At 44.0% G+C, this 19496-nt stretch overlaps 1 protein-coding gene and 1 long non-coding RNA gene across 5 annotated transcripts in view; one reads left to right on the top strand and one right to left on the bottom strand.

The window, feature by feature from the left end:
* LOC142818856 (uncharacterized) overlaps positions 1-2959 on the top strand; it is a 144284-nt gene extending 141325 nt beyond the window's left edge. Inside the window, exon 3 of the long non-coding RNA XR_012896534.2 lies at positions 2705-2959. This is a non-coding gene — a long non-coding RNA (uncharacterized LOC142818856). The remainder of the gene's footprint in view (positions 1-2704) is intronic.
* PREX1 (phosphatidylinositol-3,4,5-trisphosphate dependent Rac exchange factor 1) overlaps positions 1-19496 on the bottom strand; it is a 267990-nt gene that overhangs the window by 61745 nt on the left and 186749 nt on the right. For all 4 annotated transcript variants that reach the window (XM_075901238.2, XM_075901236.2, XM_075901237.2 and 1 more), the window contains 3 exons: positions 18085-18160; positions 9968-10040; positions 5921-6063 (listed from right to left, as the gene is read on the bottom strand). In XM_075901238.2, the coding sequence (XP_075757353.2) occupies positions 5921-6063; positions 9968-10040; positions 18085-18160 (292 nt within the window). The remainder of the gene's footprint in view (positions 1-5920; positions 6064-9967; positions 10041-18084; positions 18161-19496) is intronic.

Here is a 19496-nt window from a genome sequence, read left to right as displayed (position 1 = left end):
TAATCAGCGAGTGGTGGACAAATAAGCAATTCAGTTCTAACATATCTTTAGAGAAAAGGCTATTTAAGGGATGGCTCTTGGCAAAATGGAAGAGATGAGAAGGAGGCAGAAAGACTAAGCTTTAAGCTAAGGAGAATCTAAGTCCTTACGGGTCAGCTTCTGCCCTCAGATTTCCATGGATAGCTTCCCACTGGAATCAAAAGGATCTTCCTGCCCCAATGGACCAGGAGAACATGGCCACAAGCCAACATTAAAAACATTGGCAACAAAGTGTCAGACGTTTCCGTAAACATGAACTATACTGTTACTGTGCTATGAAAATGGCCAATCCTCTAGTAGGAGATTTTCCTTTAACATGGAAAACACATGTTAAACCACTGTCAGTAGCCTGGACATCAGATTGCAGTATGCTCTGACTGAATAAACAGTAAAACCAAATGGATAGCTTGTGGCTTTCTTTATCCCGGGTTAACCTCAATGTCAGTTATCTTCTGAATGCAAATGACCATGAGCTAAATCAGTGTTGGGAGGAAAGCAGTGATTATATCTACTCCCCTCACATGCTTTAAAGTGGCAGGGTGGTTATGCATTCAGAAGCCTTAGAAGCAAACGAAAGGCTGAAGATTTCTCCCTTTACTTCCGCTGTATTTTCATTTTAGGTCTTTGTACCAGTCTTCAGAGTTTGGCCCAGTTACTGTATGTTTAGATGTTTCTCAGATATATTAATTTCGAGCTAGATTGTGCTTCTTGCACCCATACTAACCTAAGTGTGAAATCTTAAATTAAATCCCACAAAGGATGCACATTAGTAAAACTTGACTGATGGATGTTTGTGGAAATCCAACTTCAGAGTGGGTGTGAACAGGATTGAAGTGAATTAACTGAAAACTTCAAACACACATTAGTGTGAAGAAAACATCTGCAGCATAAACACAGCTCTGCTATAAGTCTTGCCAAGGACTTTGAGACACTAAAACCTTTGGTGGCACAGTTCACCAATTATTAAACACAAAAAATAAAACACAATAACCAAGATCCTTTTGATCAAAGACCTCCTCAGTGAACTGACATTCTGAATAAATTAACAATAGAATATTTTCAGTATAAGGAATACTTATTTTCACTTTAGTGTTTGCTGGGGTTTTTAGTGACTAAATCCACCCCAAAACACCCTTATCATGGCCTCTAGCTACACCTGGATGACACATTCTTCTTGTTATTGACTTGCTAGCCCAATTCCTTGGGCATTCAAAGATCCCTCGGGGACAGAATCTCATTAGTGACTCTGTTCCTGAGGGTGTTTTTAATCAAGGATTTTGAATTCTCAAGCCTGAATAGACTTTGGGAGGCTAGACTAATGAAAGCAATGAGGCAGCCTCTGTCTTGCAGAAGCTGTGCAGAATGAGGTCATTTTCTATTAGCAAAAGACACAAGAATAATTCCTCTGGAATGCAAAAATAAATTTTAGTAGGGAGTGAGCTGGACTTTATTTTAAAAATGCAGGTCACAATGTAAGCTCTAAATAAGAGAAATATATTTTGCAGTGCCATCATTTTAGCAGCACATTTAAGGAGGTTGTCCTGTTCAATGAATGGGCTCTTTTAAAATTGCAGTGAGAGATATGATTGAGTTATAATGCTACTGAGTACCTACACATTTGAGACCCTGCAATGGGAGAGTGCTAAACTATACAGAGTAAGTTCAAACTGCTATTATTATCATCAATTATTCTTATTTGATTTAGTGCTTTTTATCTTCAAAGTCCCTTTTAAATATGACAGAGGTGGAAGAAAAGCATTATCCTCATTTTGCAGATGGGAAAACTTAGGGTGCATCTACACAGCACCCTAAACTCAAAATAAGAAGCAATTTGCACTACTCAAATCGTGTATCTATTTCGATTCTATTTTGAAATTTTGAAATTTGGCGTGTTTACACAGCGCCAAATTTCAAAATAACACACTATTTTCAGACATCCGTTAACCTTCATGGAACAAGGGCTACAAGGATGCTGCAATAGCATGCCCACTATTTAGAAAAATATTTTGAAATAATGGGCAGCTTGTTAAGACGCAGGATAGTTATTTCAGGATATATCTGGTATCCCGAAATAGCCACACTCTGTAGATGTACCCTGAGACACAGTTCAAGGGTATGTCTAGACTACATGCCTCTGCCGACAGAGGCTTGTAAAATAGGCTACCTGACATAGTCAATGAAGCGGGGATTTAAATATCCTCGACTTCATTAAAATAAAAATGGCCACCGTGCTGTGCCGGCTCAGCTAATCGTCGGCACAGCGTGCGAGTCAAGACGTGGATCAGTCGACAGAGGAAGCCTTTGTCGACCACTCCTGTAAACCTTGTTATACAGGCTATACAGTGATCTCATGTCAGAAACTGGGTTAGGCCCCAGGTATTTCTCATTCTTGTGCTCGGATCACTAGATGTCACCTTTTTTCAGAACCCGAATACCAGAAGGCAGTAATGTTGCTATTGACTTTCAGTGGTGATTAGGCTCCTGAGTGACTTAGGTTCAGTTTGACAAATGGGATGAAGGCTCCTATATCACTCCTTAGGTGCTTTAGAAGCTGTTACCCAAGATGTTTGCAGCCAATATCTCTACAAGGATGGGAAAAGCTGGGACAACTTCTATTTAAGATCAGACAAATAATCCTGACTCTGTTGGTGTTCCCTATCAACAGACTTAACTGTGTGTGAATTTGCCAGTCCAGTTCCTTGATCATTCAGAAGTAAGCAGAAGTGCAACTCATAAAATAAAGGAGAATGCTGCAACATGGATGCAAACCCTGTAGCTGGAGGCAGTCAGAAGCCCGAATTCTTTTTGAACTATGCAAAGAATTTTGTGTATTTTTTCAACGTGTCAGGATTTATGTCCATAAATCAAAAACAACTGCATAAATAAATGAATATCAAACTTTGTCTGAAGTGCATTTTTTTCCAGCCTAGAATCACATTCCTTTGGCATTTGTGATTTTCATTGGACAGAAAGCTCTTCTTGTTTCCCTCCTTAGAGTACAAGTTGTCCAAGATATGGAAAGGGGGTAAAAGCTTTCACAACTTGGTGAGTAAATTGAGTTTGTTCCCCGTAAGCAATTCGGGTTACACTGAAGAGGTACAGTGCAAAATCCAGCAGAGAGGAAGTTGTGTTACTCTAACTGCAATGTGGCTTACACAGAGCCCTAAAGAATGGAGTGATGCACAAAGGCCCAGTTAAAGAGGAAAAAGGTGGAGTCATATTGCAGCCAGGGAAAAACAAGGATTCCAGCAGCTTCTTATTGCTAGCCAAAAAAGGAAGTATGAATAAATGCAATGCACTTCCAGTGCTTGTATTTGTGGGAATCTCTACTTTACAAGTATTCAGGTAGCTCTTGGTTTGTGGCAATAGCAATGATGCGCAGAATTTTAGTATTTGAAAATCTGTACCAAGAAGCATGCTGTTTGTAATTTGCTATGCATTATTTACTATTCATTTTCAACTTTTAGCTCTTTGGGAGGAGATTGTGTTTGTGCACTGACTCACATCATGGCATTTGTTTAGGAACTACAATAACAGTAATATAATGATAAATATCTCTCCTGTTTCAAATCCTTTAGTTACCCAGTCAGGGAGCAGATATCAGGGAGTTTGCTATTGATTACGAATAGTGTCTGATTGAAGCACCAAGCTGAAATGTGTTCTCAAACTCTTTTATGCTAATAAATACCCAATACATTAGCAGAAAGAAGGATCAATTAGGTCTACTGCTAACCTTTAGAAGGCTCCCGCATTTCAGGGGTAGAAACAGGGGGCCAACAGAATGCCAGGCCCCTGGGCAAAGTGGGGGGTGGGCCTGGCTCCACACTCCTGAAAGGGGTGGGACCTTAGGTAGAAATAATGCCTGGGTAGAAATAATGTAATTGTTAGACACCTGCCCTTTTAAATTGGGGGAAGAAAAGAGGAAAATGTACGCTGGTATCTATTCCCTTCCTCCCTCCCCCCCTCCAAAGGGACCTCTGTCCAGAGGGAAGAAAATCAAAGCAGCTTGAGTGATGACCAGTCCCCTATGGGTGAATATGAAGATGATCTCTGAGTGCTTTGCAAAATGCTCAAGCCCAGAGTCTAAGTTCTTGGCAGTTAATTATTCTTTTAGGAGCTTCTTTGTATCAAATGCTGAATATGGTAACTTTACACACAGCTCACAAGAACTGGGAGGAGAGGGGGGGAGAGTCGCCAATCCTTCAGGATTGTCCTGGAATCCCCAGGAATTAAAGACTTAAACTTTAATTAAAGATTATGACACATGATGAAACCTATAGGAGTACATCCAAACTGGCAACTCTGGGTGCAGGTGAACAATTTTTAGGGAGAAAGAGGGAGGGTCATCATTGGATGGGGGTTTAAATATCACAACTGGCCAGTTAGACAAACACTGAGGGTGTATCTAGACTACATGGCTCCGTCGACAGAGCCATGTAAGTAGTTTACCCAACATAGTCAATGAAGCGGGGATTTAAATAATCCCTGCTTCATTAAAATAAAAATGGCCGCCGCGCTGTGCCGACAATCAGCTGATCCGGCACAGCGTGTCAGTCTAGATGCGGATCAGTCGACAAGGGAAGCCTTTGTCGACCGCTCCTGTAAACCTCATTTCACGAGGCATAAAGGAGCAGTTGACACAGGCTTTCCTCGTTGACCAATCTGCTTCTAGACTCCCGTGCTGTGCTGGATTAGCTGATTGTCGGCACAGCGCAGCAGCCATTTTTATTTTAATGAAGCAGGGATTATTCAAATCTCCGCTTCATTGATTATGTCGGGTAAACTACTTCACATGGCTCCGTCGACGGAGCCATGTAGTCTAGACACACCCTGAATGACTTCCCTGGAGGTAGAATAACAGCAGGCAGGGGTGGGGGAATGTCTGCCATCCACCAGGAAAACTCTTCCCTCCTTTAATGGGCCTTAGGATCCTTTCCAGCAAAGCTGTTTTTGTTGTTACTGACTTGGGCTTTCATCCTGCTCCTGCATTTTGCCAGTTCTCAACAGGAGAGGAGAGTGGGGTCTGGGCCACTGGCAGTAAATGAGCTTTTCTGGACAAATAGCATCCAAATCCTAACCAGGATACAACAGTCCACATGCAGTCAAGAGTGTGACAGTGTTTAAGAGACTGGGTATCATGGGAAATAACTATTTGTAGGGCAATTAGCATGAAGAACAATATTATTGCCTGGAAAATGTTTTCTTGGATCCCATCCATGATATTGGAACTGAGACTTGAAGTGGATATGTTCTGTATAGGAATCTAGCTTATCTGAAATCACTCTGGGTATGTCTACACTTGCACCCTAATTCGAACTAGGGATGCAAATGTAGGCATTCGAAATAAATCAATGAAGCGGGGATTTAAATATCCCACGCTTCATTAGCATGATCTCCCAGCGCGCACTTTCACTTTCGAAACAGCTGGCATTCGGAGTAACGCGCCGGCGAGATCATGCTAATGAAGCGCAGGATATTTAAATCCCCGCTTCATTGACTATTTTGAATGCCTATATTTGCATCCCTAGTTTGAACTAGGGTGCAAGTGTAGACATACCCTCTGATAGTGACTCCCAAATACATATGAATCTTGGAGAATTACCTGATTCTTACCTAAGTACATCCACCATACTATTTGTCACCCAGTGTTTTAACTTCAGCCCAATTGATGCAAGACCTGTTTTTGAATCTACCTCTCCTTTTTGTCTCTCAACAAAAAGAATTTTCACAGTGAATCAAAGTCAGCTGCAATATCTGGCTACTGTTTGTAATTTCCCAACCTGTTTTTTTCTTCTGTACACTGGTATAAATTTAATTGCTTTAGAAAGCTAAAGATCACAATGCCTTATGTGAAACAAATACCAGATCAGCTCTGTCTTACCAGCAGGTTCTTTGCTAGGATGTTTTCAATGAGCTTGAAGTCATTACGCAACTGCTTGCTCTTGAAACTTGTACCCTCCATTTCCTCATCAGCATAAAAGCGGAAATATTGGGATTCATCCTTGAATTCGCTCTTCTCCAGGACTGAAAACCAAAGGGTGGAAGGCAGACAGACAGTTAGAAGGAAATCTAAACATATTTCTCTCACCTTTAGAAAACCAAAGACCAAAGAAAATCCTGACTAGGGGTATGAATGGCTAACTGGTTAACGGGTAAACATGACTCTTACCGGGTGATGCTTATCAGTTACAGTTAACCAGTGACACAGCTGGGCTGGAGCAGCCCCCCCCCCCCACCTGACATGGTGGGGGGGAGCTGTTCCAACCCAGCCAGGCTCATGGCATGGTGCAGAAGGCTGGAGCAGCCCATTGCATGTCAGGTGGGGGCGCGTCAGCCCAGTCAGAACAGCCCATGCCTGCGGGGGGACCGGCCTGGCTAGAGCAGCCCACCGCACTGCTTAACTAGTTAACAGATTAAACAGGATTTTACATGCCAAATCCTCACCACCAATCCCAGCCAATCATTTATTTAACCCTGGCTTCTTAATCTGTGCCATATTTTGGGCACATCTCACCAAAGTGCAGGGTGTATCTTGGTCTGATCTTCAGTGCTTCTGGTCATAGGCGTAGTTTGACTTCTATATTGGAGATTAGCTCCAGTCAGGCCAATAGGGCCACGCCGGTGGGGTAGGGGGAGTGAGGAGGGGAATTCCATGCCTGCTTGATACTTGCCATTTGGGGGAGGAGGGGGCAATACTCTCTCTCTAACTCCACCAAACTACGCCCAGGCTTCTGATGAATGTGGAATGCTCATCAGGTCCTCTTACAAGAAAGTTTCTATGTAGTAGATTATCAAGCAATATGCAACTTGTTTGGTTCATATTAGTCTCATGTCTGGAAACACCCACTGATACCTGGAAAGTAAATATTACTTCCCAGCTGAATTAGCACTTTTTCTTCACTGGTTAGTTTGTCGATGTGATTTGTTTACTTCCCTGCCTTGGCATCAGTATTATGGAGGAAGACAAAGGGAAGGTTCTGGGAACAAAATTGATTTTGAACTGCTGGTTAGAGAGATATGAGTCCACATAGAATGGTTCAGAGCATCCGTGGAATGAAGGTATTCAGAATGGATAGGACAGCTGGAAATGGGAGTGGAGTTCCTGAGAGAGGCAGGCCATCCTATGTGTGTAACAATAGCTTTGTAAATCAGAGTAAATTTGGGTGCTCGTGCCCCAAATGTTCCAGGTTGGGGCCTATGATCTCCCTCCCCACAGCTTTTATCCCCATGGCTCCTGCTTGTTCATTCATGTGCCGCCTCCTGCAATCAAACGGAGCATGTTTTCATACTACTTGTGCAGAATCTGAAACACTCAAGGGAGGGTGCAGTATTGGCTTTTTCAGCCACTACCTGGAGTAATTCCCATCTGTAAACAGATGGCCATTGTGAAGCTTTCAAAGGCCTGTTTTCTCCACACAACAAAGAATGGCCTCAGAAGTAAATGAACTTTTTAACAGCTTCTCTTTCCTTCAGCTTTTTTTAATCACGTGTCTGGCAGAGGTGTCCAGAACCAGTTTGGATGTGATGTCTGTTTCCAAATGTCTGTTTCAGGTTCTGTGGCCACTTCAAAGCTGGTTCTGATTATAGCCAGGTCTGCTGATGGAGGGAGCTAGGGGAAATGAGGCAGTTATCCTGGGGCCTGGTGATTCCAAAGGGCCCAGGGCTCCCAAATGCTGTCACTGCTACTGCTGTGGCACCTGGAGCCCTGGGCCCTTGAATTGCCGCCAGAGTGCCATGCAGCACCCTCTGAATGGTTCTAAGGGTTGGGGGAGCAGCACAGTACACTCTGGGTAGTACCAAGGACTGGCTGCCCCAGTCCCGCCTCTTCCACCTGAGGCTCCATCTCTTCTGGAAGCACAGAGTTGGCCTCCCTCACCTAGTCCAGGGGCCCGGCATGGCTGTCAGCTCCCCTGATTCCAGCCTATGGGTAAACACTGCAGAGAAATCTACTGACAGATTCTGATCCGGCCCAGAGCAGCAATACTGGATGCTCTCCCAACTCCTCCTCTTCTCCAGTCTCCAATTCACCTTTTCCAGGAACACTTCATGGAAAGGTTTTGCAGCCATTTCATTTATTGTTGTGTATATAATAGATATTCAAAAGCCTGCAGTTTACGCAATGTATCCTAAAAATTGGGCAATGGCCAGGGTATTCCCTGAGGGTCTGCCAGAGATGGGGGTTCTACAGGGCACATTTTCCAGTTCTCTGCTCAGGTCTCCATGCATGTGAATTCAATTGCACCCACTCACCAGGGTAAAGGGTTGGGATGAATGTTTGCACCCTGTGAGGATTGCTCATCGCTTGTCTCCCTTTCATTCTGGGACATATTCTGAGAGACTTGCTTGTGTTGACCTTGCTCTGAAAGGAGCAGTGGGACTCTATGAGAAGTAAGGGGCTACCAATGTGAATAAAGCAATGAAAATCAGACCCTCCCTGCCCTCTTCCTCCAGCTTCCAGGACTGAGGCCACAGCTGCAGGCTGAACTGAAAGGGAGACAATGTGCTAGAGAATGTGCACATGGTGGGCTCGTCTACACTGGCCCCTTTTCCGGAAGGGGCATGTTAATTTCAGCTATCGTAGTAGGGAAATCCGCGGGGGATTTAAATATCCCCCGCGGCATTTAAATAAAAATGTCCGCCGCTTTTTTCCGGCTTTTCTAAAAGCCGGAAAAAAGCGGCGGACATTTTTATTTAAATGCCGCGGGGGATATTTAAATCCCCCGCGGATTTCCCTACTACGATAGCTGAAATTAACATGCCCCTTCCGGAAAAGGGGCCAGTGTAGACGTAGCCGGTGAGTTTCTCCAGTTCCACAAGATGAGATGAGCAGTTAAGACTCTGGAAACAGGGTGTTTCATTACAATGTCTGCCCAAGAAGGGGCAATAGGATAGAGAGTTTAATTCAACCTCTAAACCCCTCAAACAGCTACAAATTCTCATAATCCATGCTTTGACCTCAGATGTGATTTTCCATTGGCCTTGCCCATCTCAAACACCCATCGGAAGGAGGGTACCTTCTCATTTGGGGGCAGGAATCATAGCAATGCTCCTTTACAGTCCCTCACTAATTGCTACTCCTAGACTGCACTCGGGGGTTTGGATATTTCATCTGCGTTGCCCACATGCCACATCTTCATTACTATGAGGACATGGGAGACAGAAGAATGTGGATCAAGGAACAGCCGGGGGCTTTTATTTTAGAGCAAATCTTCACTGCTGTTGGGGTGCCAAAACAACCGAAAATAGCCACGAGAAATCAAAGGGCAGGGCAGACCTCAAAACACAGGGCTGAGCTCGAGAATCTGGCAGCTCCCAGCAGTACAGTGTCGAGGGCCGCCAATGCTGCTCCGAGAGGCAGGCACTAAAGAGAGCAATTTGGCAGTTTCTTTAGGATAGCTCAGCCTAGTGTTTGACGATTCAGCCCGAGTCATGTTGTACCCGAGACCTACTGGAGTGCATTTCGGGACAGCACTTAGTATGTGCAGCATTTTGGATGGCCCAGAAGGTGCTGGGTATTGTTCACAGCTCTGAATGGCATCTCACTGAATTCTGGGAGCTCAGCATCTCTCAGGATCAGGCCTTATTGAGGTGCCTTTATTTCTAAAATAAAGGCCATATTTGCAGCTTGGTTGTTCCCAAGAGAACATACAGTGAGAAAATGATTTCCCCATTTAACTGCCTGGGTGCTGCAGGGTTTATCATGAACATACTCCATGTGGGGACCCTCTGACAGAGCTATTCCCCCAATCATCTTTGATAGGGTCCGTGCTCCCCATGGCTGCATTTCAGAGGGATCCTGCTGGGACCTCTGAGACTGCTTGCACGTATGACACAGCCAATAGGATTGGGATTTGAAGCTATCCCCCATTAATGAGACAGAAGTGAGAGCTCTGTTAATTGGCTACAAGAAGGGTAATTGGTACATTACCATGATGCATGAAACCATTATTGCAGAGTCCAACACCCAGTGCGACGGCTTCCTCCCGAGTCTGACAGTCTCCCTAGAAACAGGAGGATAAATGTTATACCTCAGTCTACTTCCTAATCTAAACAATTTTCCCTCCCTGCAGTTGCAGCCCTGAAATTAACAGGGTTGCAGAGAACAATAGCAAGTAATTAAAGCAGGCTTTCCTTTGCCCCAACCCCATTCATTCCTATATATAACACACCTTCCCTCCTACAGGAATTGGGAGGACAAAAGACCTGAGTCTGGAAAACAGCTATTTTACTAGCACAGACGTATAATATTACATCAATGTGGACACTTTTTTCTTTATTACCAGCAATTGTGATAAAGATTAAGTTCAGTACCCATTAGCCACAGACAATGCCACTCATTCTTAGAGAGAGAGAGAGAGAGAAATTTTTATCTGTATCTAAACGAAGGAAGGGAAAACTCTATGCATAATCAGTTCAAGTGAACTCCCAAAGGTTTCAGTTAATTAAACTTCTATGGTACTCTGTTTTCTCATATAGCCAAATCAGCATAACATGACTCACTCAGTTAAATATCATTTGAAGCCCTCAGGCCAATATTTCAAAGTAGGGTACAAGAGGTGAGCCTGCAAATGTGCCTGTTACAAATCATTAAAAAGTAATTTGCATGCACAAAATCGGTCATTTGCAATTAATGCCCAAATTCTGTATATGAAACAGCTTATTTGGCATGTGAAGGAAGATGTATGCATGTATCCCTGATGCACCTTTTCTTCCTCTCTCTGACACCCTGAAAAGTGCTGAGTATGGCTCACAGCTCTGAATGGCATCCCACTGATTTCTAGGGACTCAGCCTCTCTCAGGATCTGGCCCTATTGAGGTGCTGTTATTGCTAAAATAAAGGCCACATTTGCAGTCTGGCTGTTTCCAAGAAAAAAATACAAAGAAACAAAAAATAAAAAATCTAGGAAGAAAAACTAGGTTCCACCTTGCAGACGCTACCCATGTACTTAAGGACTTAGCACTCACAATTTGAACACAGGTCCCTGTAATGGGGCCATCACCCCAATTGGTGAAATAAGAGTTAAACGTGAGTTGGGGAACCTTTTTTGGGCCAGGGGTCACTGACCCACAGAAAAATCAGTTGGGGGCCACACATAAGTGAGAAGCAGAAAAAAAAACTCATTGTGGCCCCCAACTGAGAAGGAAAACGACACTCCCCACATTCCCTTTGCACACCAGAGCCTGGGGGGGCCAGACTAGTAAAATTTGTGTGCTCCAGCCCTCAGAAGGGCAGCGACGGGGCTGGAGCGCCATTGTGGGCTCCCCTATGCTGGGTGGGGATCTAAGCTTTGGGGGCTGAATCCAGGCAAGCTGAAGGCCACATCTGGCCCCCAGGCCTGAGATTTCCCAGCCCTGGGTTAAACTCAGACCTGAGAGAGGGCTAGGACAGTGGACCAATCAGCTGAGGCAGGTAGCAGCCAATCAGGATGGGGCAGTATACATTGAGGCTGTCTGGGAAGCAAGAGAGGGTACCTGAGACAGAGCAGGGTTGGGAAAGCTCAGGAAGAGTTGGTGAACTCTAGCCAGGCAAGCTCCCAGGCTGAGGCCTTGCTCTCAAATCCTGAGAGTCCTAGGGCCGTAGGGAGGCTGCCAGGGCAGGAAAAGGCAGCAGGTCCACACTCCCTTGCAGAGGATGAGTGGCCATTTCAGACTGCAGTTTGCCCCTGAGGCAGGGGCTAGAGGATGACTGGCAGTGGGTCACTGAGGCAAAGTGGGTATAGGGATTTGGGGTTTGCTGTGAGGGGAGACCCCAGAGTGTGTGGGGGGAGGAGGGGTAAAGCCGTGAGGGAAGTGGCACTGTGGTTTGGGAGGGTTTGAAGTAGCACAGAAGAAGACAGGTAACTGAGGGTGAGACACCTGTCAACCGGGGGTGCTCCAGGGCTGAAAGCTAATTGCCAGATAGACCAGGGGGAGGTGCTCAAGCAGAGAGTGCTTGAACATGCTACAGTCCCATACCCCCCAAACCCACATGCTACCACTGACTAAGAATAACTGACATGCTAAGTATAGATTCCTATTGCCCTGAGACTTGGTTACATTTAGGCTCCCTCCCTTCTACTTCTTAATCCTCTGCTCACACTGGAGAGATGGTGTTTGACAGCAAGACTAAACCCATGATAGCTGCGAAACAAAAAGCAATGGCTGTATCTCTGCCAGGATACCGAGTGACTGCTCCAGGGGTTGCCTGAATCTGATTCATAATCCCCCAAGGATACACAAGCCGTGGGTATTAATAAACATTACACTCATTTTCTACTCTAAGCCAATTTCTAAGGCTTTACAAGTCTCTTCTCAGTTTCCACATCCTGCCATGTGACAGCATCCAGCTAACACCATGACTTGTTTTTAGGCTAAGTGGATAGTTCATTCTACATAAGGGCTGGGGTTTAAAATCTAATTTAATTCTGTAATTGTGAATACATTGAAGGGAAAATGGCTTCTGACACCATTCTGAAATTAGCCTTTGGGATCTGGGTCTCTTCCAGGTAACTGACCATTAAAATCTCCATGGGCAGGGATTCTAAAGCAAACTTGGCGACTCCTGAGGATGTTAGGGTGCCCTTAGCTCACACCCTAGGAAACCAGCACCTTTTAAATATAGAAGGTAACTAAAAATAAAGCATTGCAGATCCTGTGCATATTTCCAAATAATATTTGGCCATCCCTCCAACTGCAATAAATAATAATAAAAAAAATCCCTTAAAGAGAGATATCCTTACATTCTACATGTGATTTTAGATGTGTCTCTTGTAGAAACTGCAGTGCACATGATACTCAACACCCCCCCCCCCCCACACACACACACACATTGCTCAGCTGTCAGTGAGGGGAGATGACTTTCGAACATGAAGAGTGACAGGATCCAGCAGTTCACCTGCACAAATGCCGAGTGATTATCTCTAAATTTCCACAGGGACCATTATTGAATTGAGAGACATCTTCAGTTGCAATCACAAAAGCTAGAGCAGGTGTTTCTCCTTTCAGGCTAGGACTTGCCAAAGCCCTCTCCCCACAATGTTCAGAAGGTCACCTGAGAAATACCCAACACAGGGTTTCTTACAAGTCTTCACTTTCCAGGACCTACCCTATGCCCTGAGATGAGACATAAACACCCTCATCTTCCATCAACAATGTTGCTGGAATGTTCTTCCAATGTCATGATGACTAATACTGTGTTCAGGTGTCAAATATAGAACACACCTTAGACACACAATGGGAGATAACTGAGACCAAATCCAGCCATTGTGGGCAGGAAATAACTAACAGAAAGGCAGGCAACCTCAGCGTTAAATCTCCAGGTCTTATGGAAAGCCCTCAGCCTCTCTCTCTCACATAAAGGCTAGCTGGTATTGAATATGCAGTGCTAGTATTCCAGGTTGCACAATATAATAGGCCTCATAGTGAGAAATGCTGGAACATCTGCAGCTCCATTTATGTGAGGAGATACTAGCACTCAGTGTCTTTGATAATCAGGCAATTGGTGCCTATTTTGGTCTAGATTCTGAGAGCTTGTGATACACAAGGGATTGTTGTATGTTTCAGATTTAAATGGCAACAGGTTAAATGTACACATAGTTGTGTCTCTCAAGACCAAATTCAGCTTGATTGTTGGCAGATGCAAGAAAATATAATATTCCCCAAGTAGGAGGCAGGGTTTAGGATCTCAAATGATGACTAAAATATAATTTCTTTCATAGGGAAAAAAAAGCCCTAATTCCTTTGTGTTGCTGAATCTTGAGAATATTTGTGAGGGCCAAGGAAATGAAAACCAGAATCTTCTATTAGTGAAAGATCCCCCTCACTTTTCCAATCTAAATGACAAACAGAAGGCAGATTCCATCCTTCAAGTACTATGCTGGGTCACTGAATATAAAGAAAACAATGGTCTGCACTATTTGTACAACATTTCTAAATCAAATCATGATTTTCTACTTCAAATCCTGAATATAGAAGGTATGTCAGAACCAGGAAGTGCATTTTTTTCAAGATCCCTTTCTGGCTACTTGTTTAGTTGTGAAATCACATTAGATACCACAGCCAAGATTTTAAAAAATGGGGGCCTAAAGTTACATTCCTAAAACTGTAATTAGGAAACTAAAAGTTGGATCGATTTTTCAAAAGAGCTGAGCACCCACCAGCTCCTACTGAAATATTTAGGTAGAAGATCCAAATTGTGACCAGTTATAAGAAAATAATTCATTCTGAGGGGTGAATTTCCAAGCAAGTGCATAGGCTGTTTGTAGGTCTGTCTGAATGGAAATCTGATTGTTATAAATGCAGGGCACTTACTCACAAAGGCAATAAAATCTCTCAGTGTAGCTATAGTCAGAAAAGTGGTCACATAAATCATCTCCATAACTTAACATGTTGCATATGCTCCCCTCCATGTCTGGAAGTTGCATCTGCTTTATCAGTATGAACACTTTTCCATTTCTAGAGTGCCAACACAGCTCTGGAAGAGCAATTGGGAGTTTATTTTGTTCACTGCACACGAACAAGGCCACGAGCTAAATTCCAAATATAGAATCTTTAATACTGCTCTTATAGAAAAGTCCTAATAGAATTCTATAGACGTGTATTAGGTTTCTAAAGAAATTACTCAAATAACTATAGAATTTAATAGAAAATAAGAATTTTTCTATATATTTCTAAACTATCCTATAGGTTTCCATACAATGGAAGGAATTTTCTATTAAATTCTATGGGATGTTTAAAAAAAAAAAACTATAGAAAAGTGATAATTTTCTATCAAGTTCCATAGGATCTATTCATAAAGGAAGTAAATGACATAAGTAGCAGCAATATTCCACCTGGATTTTTATATCTATGGGAGAATTTGTAGTGCCACCAGTCAGAAAAAATCAAATTTGATTTTTAATTTAGTAACATTAAAAATCCAACTCCCACTAGTCAAAGAATGTCTCCTAATGACATGATTGGGAATTGGACCAAGGCCTAGATGCAGAAGTTAAACGTTGACAATGATCATATAAAGTAAATGAATACACCAGAAATTTTTCACATATAACATACGCATCAATTTAGCCTCTATACATATATGATTCAAGCCTAATGCATGAAGTGTAAAGAAAAATTCAGTGAACAGCAAACCTACAGGCTGGCTTAACCTAACAGAATGAGGAAAAGGAGGAAAAAAATGAGTTCACTTTCTCCAGACCTCAGATTGATCTGTTATTTTTCCCTCTGAGTCATCCTCTTGCCTACAGAACTGTGATTAATCACAATCATGGCCACATCATATTGATTAAATTGCACCTCTTCAGCCACAGCCGCCTCTTTTTCCTTTTTTTCTGGTTCTCCATGGACCCCGCTAAGCCACATGGAACAGATCCAACTACTCCAATATGCCTGCTTTCCATCTGCCTTTGATAGGCAGGGCTAGGTAACCCACCTTCAGCTGTTCCATTTGATTTAATGGGGGTCTTAAATCACATTTGTGTCCTTGCTGTAAAGAAATGTCAAAAGCAATTGGAAGGAACATTTCCAAAGAAGAACATGCCAGGTCTGATTCTAATTTATACAAAGGGCCTTTTATGTCACTTTGGGTATGTCTACACTACAGCGCTAGTTCGAACTAACTTAGTTCGAATTAGTTAATTCGAACTAAGCTAATTCGAACTAACGCGTCTAGAACTAAAAACTAGTTCGAATTAGCGTTTTGCTAATTCGAACTAGCAAGTCCACATTGAGTGGACTCTGAACAGGGCTTAAGGATGGCCGGAAGCAGTGCCGGCAGGGCATAAGAGGAGGACTTACAGCATGGAGATGCTGTCTCAGGCTAGCCGAGGACTGCGCTTAAAGGGTCCCGACCCCCACCCCGGACACACAGTTCTAAGGGGTGCCCCGCTTGCAAAGAAGTTCTGGCTTGGAGTGCCCGGAGTACCCACACTGGGCACATCACACCACTCGGCCATCAGCCCGGCTGCACTTGCCGCAGGCTGCCATCTGGGGAGAGGGGGCAATTGGGGGGCTGCCGGAGAGCTTCCACCCCCAGAAGCCTGCAGAGCCAGCCCAGTCCTCCCCATCGGGGGCTCGTACCCCATTCCTCCCTCACCTCCTTCCACTTACCCTTCCCTAGCCCCCCTTCTTATTGATGTACAAAATAAAGATAACGTTTCTTCCAACATTGACTCTGTCTTTATTGAACAAAACTGGGGGAGACTGGGAAAAGGAGGTGGGAGAGGGGAAGAGAAAGGCTGGGAGAGGGGAGGGCAACTAACATGATCAGGGGTTGGGAACAGGTCCCATATGAAGAGAGGCTACAGAGACTGGGACTGTTCAGCTTAGAAAAGAGGAGATGGAGCGGGGACAGAATAGAGGTCTCTAAAAGCAGGGGTTGGTGGAGAGGGTGCATTCAGAAAAGTTCTTCATCAGTTCCCATAAAGAAGGACTAGAGGACACCAAAGGAAAGGAATGGGTAGCAGGCTTCAAACTAGTAAGAGAAAGTTGTTGTTCACAAAGCAAATAGTTAACCTGAGGAACTCCTTGCTGCAGGAGGCTGTGAAGGCTACAACTAGAACAGAGTTTAAAGGGAAGTGAGATCAAGTCATGGAGGTTGGGTCCGGGGGGTAGGAGTGGTGTCCCTGCCCAAAGTTTGTGGAAGGCTGGAGAGGGATGGCACAAGACAAATGGCTTGGTCACTGTCTTCGGTCCATCCCCTCCAGGGTCCCTAGGGTTGGCCGCTGTCGGCAGACAGGGTACTGGGTTAGATGGACCTTTGGTATGACCCAGGACGGCCATTGTAAGCTCAGGGCTCAGGGTCGGGGGTCTCAGTGGACCCCCTTGATTTTCATGCACACCTGCTCCTGGGTGGCCAGGCTGGCAGCTCTCCTGCCCTAGACGGCCACTTTCCTGTGCCTAGTGCGGAGATCGTGGACGAGGTCCACGATGTCCGCACTAGCCCAGGCAGGTGCCTGCCTCTTGCGGTCCAGGGCAAGCTCCCGGGAGCCGCCAGCCTGGTCCCAGGAAGAAGGGGTGGGCTGGGGGACATCGGGTGGGTGGCTCGAGCCGTGCCAGGTGCAGGGTCTGCTGGCTGGGTGCTGGCAGGCTTGCACCTGGCACGGGCACCGTAGCCAGCCTGTGCCCCTTTAAGGGGTCCGGGGCCGGGAAGGGGGCATAGAGTTTCCCTGGTGTTGGCCAGAGTGGCCACCAGGGAAACCTGGGGAGGGCTAGCCTCCCACTAGTTCGAATTAAGGGGCTACACAGCCCTTAATTCGAACTAGCTAGTTCGAACTAGGCTTAATCCTCGTAAAATGAGGTTTACCTAGTTCGAACTAAGCGCTCCGCTAGTTCGATTCAAATTCGAACTAGCGGAGCGCTAGTGTAGCGCCTATTAAAGTTAGTTCGAACTAACATCCGTTAGTTCGAACTAACTTTGTAGTGTAGACATACCCTTTGGGAATATAAGAAGAATACCTAGCTCTTATATAGTGATTTTCATCAACAGAACTCCAAATAAAAGGGGTTTTATGTAAGTAAGAGTCATCTTCTGGATTTAAACCCCAAGAATGCAATCAGACTTCTAATTCTATTTTTGCTCTAGCTATTAGGCTTGCTCTAGAACATTAAAGCTCAAATGTAAATTCCTCAGGGCTAGATTCTGATCGAGTGTAAAAATGCTGCTTTATTTGCCCTAGTATAAGTGGCAATAACTCAAACTTACATGCAGCTACTCCATATTTACACTGGTGTAACTGACAGCTAAATCTGTTTGTCTTCACAGAAACATAGAAGCTAGATATGAAAAGATCCAGTTCATCTCCCAGAGGGCCAAGGCAGAATTTTTTTGGTCTGTACATTGCCAAGCACTGAGTGGGAACAGAGTAAATAATAATAACCAACACTGGAGTTTAATGGGTTTTAAGAACACAAATGTCTAAAACATATTGAAGCACTATCTAGATAAACTGCTGCTTTATACTCACTGTACAGTTGCACTGATGTGGCAATGTTGAAAGATCCAGAAGCTGTCAATGATAGCATGACAGCAATATACAGAAGTACTATTTATCTACATTTTCGTACCTGTGCAATCAGCCAATCCACTAGTTTACTGGCAGGGATTACTGATTTGTAGGTCTTCAAATGGTAGTCTCGGTCTCTTAGGTAAAAGAAAATAAGAAACATCGGTATAAAAATGTACTCATTTCAATAAGGCTGGATAAATAAGTAAAGTATTGCAACCTGTATTTTACTCAGGAAGAGGAATTACAGCTATAAGGGCAACTAGACCATTCATTATTTTTTTAGTACTATAAATAAAACACAAGAAAACAAAGTAGAAGCTAGTCTGCTCTTCTCAGGCCCTGCTCTGGGCACCCCTGAAGGGGGCTGGGTGGCAGAAGATAGTACCAGCCCTGCCCTTTCCACCTGAGATCTTGCCCCTTCCAAGGGCACAGAGAACCCCCTTTTATTCCCCCTCCCCATCGAATCTTGCCCGAGGGCCTGGCAAGGCTGTCAGCTCCATTGCCTCTTCTAGAAGAAAGGACTGAGATTTAAACTGTGGAACATCTCACAGCCTGGATGAGAAACATATTCCAGATCCACATGTCCACATTCAGATCCACATTTTTCTAAAACTTGGAATTCAGATGTTGTTGATCCAGGAAGAAGAGGTCAAATACAATCTTTTTTAATTGTCAGCACTTAAGTCTTTTAATAAGGACCAAAACCTCTACATTCCTGCCCTCATCTAGAACAGCACCATTCTTGAGACAAAGAAAAGATGCATTTATAAATCACTGCTTCTTAGAGGCTTTGTTTGTTCCTGTTCCAAGATCATGGAAATAACTGAAGCTTTGGAGTCTTTTTGAAAATATATTTATGTCTCGAATCTGTGAAGCAATGGGGATTAGGTGGCTCAGGACTTTGGCCTATAAAGCCTTTTACTTTTTACCACTGGATTGAATACATCCCATGGCATTAGTGAACGAAAGTTGTTTTCATTTTATGGTGATTCACCGGCCTGGATGAAATGAGTTTGGTGATCTTGATCCGATTCCTAGTCCTACACTGCAAAAGCCATTTCTGAAATTAATTGGCTCGCTCTTGTTGGCAGTTTCAGCAGAGAAGCCAGCTGCTGAATGGGCCATGGAGGATAAATTTCCCTCTTTACATAGACATGGTCTTTCCAATTCACGCTTGAGGTGCATTGGCATAGCTATGTGGGGAAACCTTCACAGTCAAGATGTACCTGTTCTATAGTTTAGTCTCTGGTGCTATTGACTCAGGCTGTTTCATTAGCACCAAATTATACAAACGTGGGGTTTTCTTTAAGACAAAGAGGAAAAACCTAAAATTAAAGTTCACCCTACTGGCATTTTGCCTTTATAGGTCACCTACAGAGGGACTGTGCTATATCTGGCTGTTTTAAAGAACTCCAGAAGAAATGCCTGCATGTTTGCCTAACCCAGGGAGTGAGAAATTAGAAGGGGAAG

This window comes from Pelodiscus sinensis, chromosome 17 (genome assembly GCF_052426305.1).
Source record: "Pelodiscus sinensis isolate ZL-2025 chromosome 17, ASM5242630v1, whole genome shotgun sequence".
NCBI classification, from domain to species: domain Eukaryota; kingdom Metazoa; phylum Chordata; order Testudines; family Trionychidae; genus Pelodiscus; species Pelodiscus sinensis.
This window is presented reverse-complemented; position numbering and strand designations above follow the sequence as displayed.